The sequence below is a fragment of the Xenopus laevis genome, chromosome 6L (genome assembly GCF_017654675.1).
Source record: "Xenopus laevis strain J_2021 chromosome 6L, Xenopus_laevis_v10.1, whole genome shotgun sequence".
NCBI classification, from domain to species: domain Eukaryota; kingdom Metazoa; phylum Chordata; class Amphibia; order Anura; family Pipidae; genus Xenopus; species Xenopus laevis.
Window position 1 is genome coordinate 33,693,814 of NC_054381.1, and position 6,376 is coordinate 33,700,189.

At 40.8% G+C, this 6,376-nt stretch overlaps 1 protein-coding gene across 1 annotated transcript; it reads right to left on the minus strand.

Moving 5' to 3' along the window:
- Window positions 1-2,994: 2,994 nt before the first annotated feature.
- On the minus strand, window positions 2,995-5,706 carry LOC108718846 (26S proteasome complex subunit SEM1). Its single transcript, XM_018267324.2, has 3 exons — window positions 5,487-5,706; window positions 3,555-3,648; window positions 2,995-3,151 (listed from the first exon to the last, which is right to left on the minus strand). The coding sequence occupies exons 1-3, from the start codon at window positions 5,563-5,565 to the stop codon at window positions 3,109-3,111; spliced, it is 216 nt and encodes a 71-aa protein (XP_018122813.1). The 5' UTR covers window positions 5,566-5,706; the 3' UTR covers window positions 2,995-3,108.
- Between the last annotated feature and the right edge of the window lie 670 nt (window positions 5,707-6,376).

Sequence of the window (6,376 nt, forward strand, 5' to 3'; positions counted from 1 at the left end):
TTGAAGTTTAACCGATCCCATACCTTTATATAACTTAAGTCTCCTGCTGAAGGACCCATTCCCGATTCAGATCACTCACAAAACATAATACTGCCAAATGTAACATACCTGTTAAAGGAGAACTAAAGTTTAACCAAAGAAGTAGGTTAGAAATGTTGTACATTATGTTGTCACTTTCTGAGCTTAGGGACCCACTAACAATATACAGTACACATAGAATAAAAATGTCACAATACAAGGCTGATTAATAAAGATAATTACTACATGGCAGCACAGAAACCAGTGCAACTAGCATCAGCAGAATGTATTAATCTGCCCGGTAGAATCATCTTATATTACAGGCCAACCTCATTTTCTGCTTGATAATTTGTGACGACCCCTAAGCTTAGCTTTTCAACAGCTGCTCAGAGCCCACTGAACATGTGAGTGTCGCAGACAATTTCCAAGATGGTGACCCCCGGTGACAAGTTTGAAGTCCTGGATCATTGCTGCTATTGACAAGCTGAAACTTTAGCCTGGTGCAATAAGTTCAGTATATAAAATATGACTTTTGTAGCCATATTCATTTTTAAGGTTTAGTTCTCCTTTAATAACATGCAGTGGGGGTTGGTGGCCGCATCTCTGGGTGATTCACTTGCTTTCCCAGCTCTCTGGCAGCCAAGAGCATATGTAGTTGAAGCCAGTGTGAATCTGATCGCAACTGTGCATATTCCTTGTCAGTAATTGCAACCAGAAAGTTAGGAAAAGTACATCCAGTAGCCATCTGTGTAACTAGGTATTGCACAGGCAAATGGGACATCACTTACCCTGTGTGATGCAGCTTGGGAGGCAAGAGAGAGCTCCAGCAGGTGTCCAAACTGATATAAGGGTAAGACGACACAGGCGTTTTCGGCGCGATCCGACGGGCTGCGCATAAATGCAGGCGTCAAGTCGGATGCAACGGAAATATTGCCCGTGTAGTCCTACCGTAAAAGTGTTCTTATTCTCCTTCAAAATTTAAAGAAGACAAAAAACTCTTTCCGGGGCTATTTTGCAAAACAATTGTATGCATTTATACTCTATTTTATCAGTGTAACCAGGACAAATTATATTTATTAGGGGCCTCAGCAGCAGTAGGTTCCAAAACACCATACATAAAGCAAACCAACCTTAGCATTAGATACAGCCCTGAAAGTCGGATAGAGAATTTTACATAGCTCAAGAATATGCTATACAGGTATAGGATCTGTTATCCAGAAAGCTCAGAATTACGGAAAGGTCGTCTCCCATAGACTCCATTTTATCCAAATTTTTAAAAGTGATTTCTCTTTTTCTCTGTAATAATAAAACAGTACCTTGTTCTTGATCCAAACTAAGATATAAGTAATCCTTATTGGAAGCAGAATCAGCCTATTGGGATTATGTATTATTATTATTATGTATTATGTGCCCCTATCAGCAGCCATAAGTAGTGGCTGTAACTTTTCTTGGGAAAATTGCATTTTGTAAATTCTCCAAATGACATATATACACAATGTATATAGTTCTGTGCATAAATACCGATGCATAGTATTCAGCCAGTAGAAGATCCCAGAGCCTGGTTTCAGTACGGGGTATGCGAGTGAATCTTAGAATACAGACATGCCTGAAGAGCTAGCATCTAACGGCACTTCATGTCACCAGTATTTATTTTTTAAGCTCAAAGTTGCATCCTGGCAGTTGAGGGTGCCATAAGTGCAATAGTTTTGTTACATGAAGCTACTTCCTATATCCACAGAATGACACACCGATTATGACATGTGCCCCTGGAGTTGTGGTATATTTGTTACATTGACCATGTGATCATAACCAAAAAACAAGATACAAGGGAACATAGTGTTCTTTATTTATCTATATTTAGTGGTGTCCTAACCTGCTTTCATCAGAGGATAGTGAGGTTTCTAGAAATTGGAAAGGATTAATTCACCTTCATTTTGACACTTTTTTTTTTTTTTTTTTTTACCTTAAAAGCTTTCTTATGTATACACATTGTGAGATATACCATAGAATTGTCTTTACTCTTCCAAAGCATCTACAGTGTATCTACTAGGGATGCACCAAATCCTGGATTCGATTTGGGATTCGGCCTTTTTCAGCAGGATTCGGCCGAATCCTTCTGACTGGCTGAACCGAATCCTAATTTGCATATGCAAATTAGGAACAGGGAGGAAAATCGCGTAACTTTTTGTCACAAAACAAGGAAGTAAAAATGTTTGCCCCTTCCCACCCCTAATTTGTTCGGTATTCGGCCAAATCTTTAGCGGAGGATTCGTGGGTTCGGGTGAATCCAAAATAGTGGCTTTAGTGCATCCCTAGTAAATACTAATGTATTTTCTCTAGATTGTCTAATGTATATCAACAGTTTCCACCTTGTAGGCATGCAAAGGAAGAGACAGGTCACTCAGAGAAACTTATAAAAGGTTTTGTTTTTAAGCATAAACTTGTAATGCCTGCTAATGCAACTGACAGTTATGCTATATTATTTAAATGTGACCATAGTAAGTGTTTTGTTTCTTTTGCAGAAGGTACCTTGTTAAACTGGTGTTTCATTTAATACATTCGTTTTGGGGATTTTTTTATCGAGTACAGAACAAAATCAGCTGAAACATATCTGGAGTCATTTTCTAGTATACCTATGCCATAAAATGACTCTGTACATCAACAGCCTGGTTCAGAAAAGTTATCCAGGCTTCCTGGGTTCATCAATCAATCAAACCCTTACTAGCTTTCAGGCTGGGCCCCCACACACTGCTCTGAGCCTTCCATGAAGAGTAGGATCAGATACCAATGTCCTGTTGTGTGTTCAAACGTCCCACACTGGTTTAACACACCCACGTTTCACCACATCTAATGGAATATAAAGTTGCATTTACAAAAAAAGTGTCACAATTTACCCAGTAGTACAGCCTTTAGAATCAAACATAACACCTAAAAATAAAACAGCAAAGTGATTACCAAAAACCACTAACCCACTCAAACGGGGCAAGATATTTATTAAAACCAAAGAAGAAACACAAATATACTTATGAAGGACTATGAAGGAATATTTCAATAAACAAAAGGATTATTTGATCTTCCCAGTGTTTGAAGCTATGATGTCTCCATCTTGTATCCGTGTTTCTCTAATTCAGCCCTATATAAAAAAAATAAAAAAAAATAAAATAAAATTAGCTGCAACCTTCATAAACACCATTTAAAATATGAAATGTTATGGCGAGTCATAGTCATGATGTGCCTACTACAATCAAATATTAAATAACGGATTACTAAATTGTAGGGCTGTGGGGTCGGTACATAACACCTTCAAATCCTTTAGATATATTTAAGTACAACTCTAACTTCAGGGATAACTTAACCAAACAGTGACAGTTCCAAGTTCGATAAAAATAATTTGTGATTTTGAGTTTGGTGCACCTTACAAAATATACCCATTCTGCTGTATCCCAACAGTTAAGAATCAATATCTAATTTGATTACCAATACTACCAAGAGAACCCAATATGAACATTATTGCTCAACATTGTGGTATATATTACCTTAACTGATTTGAAAAATCATCTTCTACATTGTCATCATCCCAGTTATCTTCCCAGACATGTGTATCTTCATCTTCATCAAAACCCGTCCAGTCTGTGAAGCAAAATAAATATTAATTTAAACAAACTTATTTTAATCCTGTGCATGTAAATACTTTTGTTAGGATGCCTTCTTGTTTTGGTACAGGTATACTGAGTACAATGGACTTTAGAGGATAAATATTGAAGAATTAAGCCAGAAAGGCTTCAAGTATTAACATAAAAACATATTGCTTTCAGACATATGAAGCAGATTTGAAGAAACTCATTTGATATATACGTTATTTATTGGATTAGACTGCACTGCATGCAGTTGTACAGTGTGACCATTAGCTGCATCAAAACAAAGTTGAAGTGGATTCCCTGTTGAGAAACCCACTGGAGAACCAGAAGCAGATGATGTGTACAACACAATACACAAGCAACTGGGCAGCATGTGTTCCACCGGGTCTTTTAAGAAAGACACAGGAACTGTAAACACAAAGGGCGTATTTATTTACACTGGAGGTAAACATCACCAGTGATGTTGCCCATAGCAACCAATCACAGTTACCTACACGTAAGAAAACAAAAGCAAAGATGTGATTGGTTGCTATGGGCAACATCACCGATGAGGTTTGTCTCCAACGTTAATAAATTTGCCCCACGGTGTACTATTTGAAATTGATCATTTGTGAGTAGCTGAAACATATCTTTATATAAATATACAGGACATGCACAATTCTACTTATACGTCTACCAGTCAACAAAAGTGATGAACGGATTCATCTTAATTTTGTGTTGAGTAATTTATTCACCTATGGAAAGATTACTTGAGAAATAATGTGTGTGGAGTATTATTATTTTGTAAACAAGGCCTCGGTGTAAGGAGGGTTATTGGGGGTTACTGGCAAGTAACAGGGTTAAGGGAAAATCTAAGATGTTAGGAGTGTAACTTGTTCACACACACACACAGCATCAATATAAAAATGGGTGCCTTTTTATTTTTTAATATAAAGCTTTAACCTGGGTATGGAGTCTACTAGGGACCATACTCTGTGACTGCAAGTAAAGGATAGTTTTTGGTCAGAAATAATACTTGTTGGCACTGCATTATGGTTATAAGCTCCTTTTGTATTTAATGGAGCAGAAACAAATAATAAACAGTGCAACAGGATGACAGTAATATTCCTGTAGTTTTGTTCCCAACTTATGTGTGTGGGCCCGGGGAGGTCCACACACAGAACCCTGCAGCCCAGAAGGGAGGAAGGGGGCACACACAGAACCCTGCAGCCCAGAAGGGAGGGGGCACAGAGAACCCTGCAGCCCAGGAGGGGGCACAGAGAACCCTGAAGCCCAGGAGGGAGGGGCACACAGAGAACCCTGCAGCCCAGGAGGGGGCACAGAGAACCCTGAAGCCCAGGAGGGGGCACAGAGAACCCTGCAGCCCAGGAGGGAGGGGCACACAGAGAACCCTGCAGCCCAGGAGGGGGCACAGAGAACCCTGAAGCCCAGGAGGGGGCACAGAGAACCCTGAAGCCCAGGAGGGGGCACAGAGAACCCTGCAGCCCAGGAGGGGGCACAGAGAACCCTGAAGCCCAGGAGGGAGGGGCACACAGAGAACCCTGCAGCCCAGGGGGGAGGGGGCACAGTGAACCCTGCAGCCCAGTAGGGAGGTAGGGGCACACAGAACCCTGCAGCCCAGGGGGGAGGCCAACACACAGACCCCTGCAGCTGAAAAGAAACTGCGAAACCGTCACATCCCTAGAGCTGCAGATGCGGCGGTACAACCAGACTGGCTACTGAGATACAACGTAGGCTCCATGGTAGAGAGACAATGTGTGAATGGAACACCCTGAGTCATGCCAGGCCAGGCCGCTCGCCAATCCCGTTCCCGCTCCTGTCAGTATATACCTTCGGTGGGAAACTCTTCGAACTCGTCGTCTTCTTCCAAAAGACCCAAATCAACAGGGGGCTTCTTATCAGACGACATTCTCACAAAGCAATGCAAGAAAAGCAAGAGAATTCACTTGCTGGTATCCACAAATCCAACTCTGTAACAACCGGAAGCGGAAGAAGCGGCGCGCGCATGCCCCGTTATGGATTTACGCTTGCGCATTAGGTCGACGTAGCGTTCCACTTTGGTTGCGTCTTCTGCGCATGCTCGAATAGCTGTGTTCCAGAGTAGTGCAGAGGAATTGCTGTAACAGGAAGCGACGCAAATCGTGACGTCGATGTATATTGTTATACTGAAAAACTACTCATCTTTTTAAAGCATTGATTTCCATCTTGGCTTTGCATTTGTTAAGCTATTTCAGAGCTGTTATCTGATACAATTATGCGCAAAGATTTAAGAGTTAGCAATGATGTCCCCCTAACCCTAAGTAATTAGATTGCTGGTGCTCTAGTCCTGACTGTTTTTAAAAACCTTATTCTTGCTTTTTAACTGCAAACATTAAACAAGGTCCCAATTGTTTCCAGAGTGGATCATTAGCATAGTGCATACCTCCCAACTGTCCCTTTTTCGGAGGGACAGTCCCTCTTTTGACAGCTCAACCCGCAGTCCCTCATTTGTACTGGAAAGTCCCTCTTTTCTCTGCACTGAACAGCCAGAAAAAGAAACAAAGTTTCTCACTAAATTGGCTTTTAGCAGAGAGCCCAGAACAGCTAACAGGTGCAAATATGATACTTTGTAACAATTTTGAAACACAAAAACACAGTTTAGATAAGGAGAAATATTTTCAAACTTTCATAACCTGCCAAATTTTGTAAAACAAACATGGTAATTAGGGGGTGTGGCCACA

Coding starts and splice junctions, on each gene's coding strand:
- LOC108718846 (XM_018267324.2), bottom strand. CDS start 5,565: ATGTCGTCTGATAAGAAGCCCCCTGTTGATTTGGGTCTTTTGGAAGAA. Junction 3,649..5,486: donor CGAAGAGTTTCCCACCGAAG/GTATATACTGAC, acceptor TTTGCTTCACAG/ACTGGACGGGTTTTGATGAA. Junction 3,152..3,554: donor GATTTTTCAAATCAGTTAAG/GTAATATATACC, acceptor TTTTTTATATAG/GGCTGAATTAGAGAAACACG.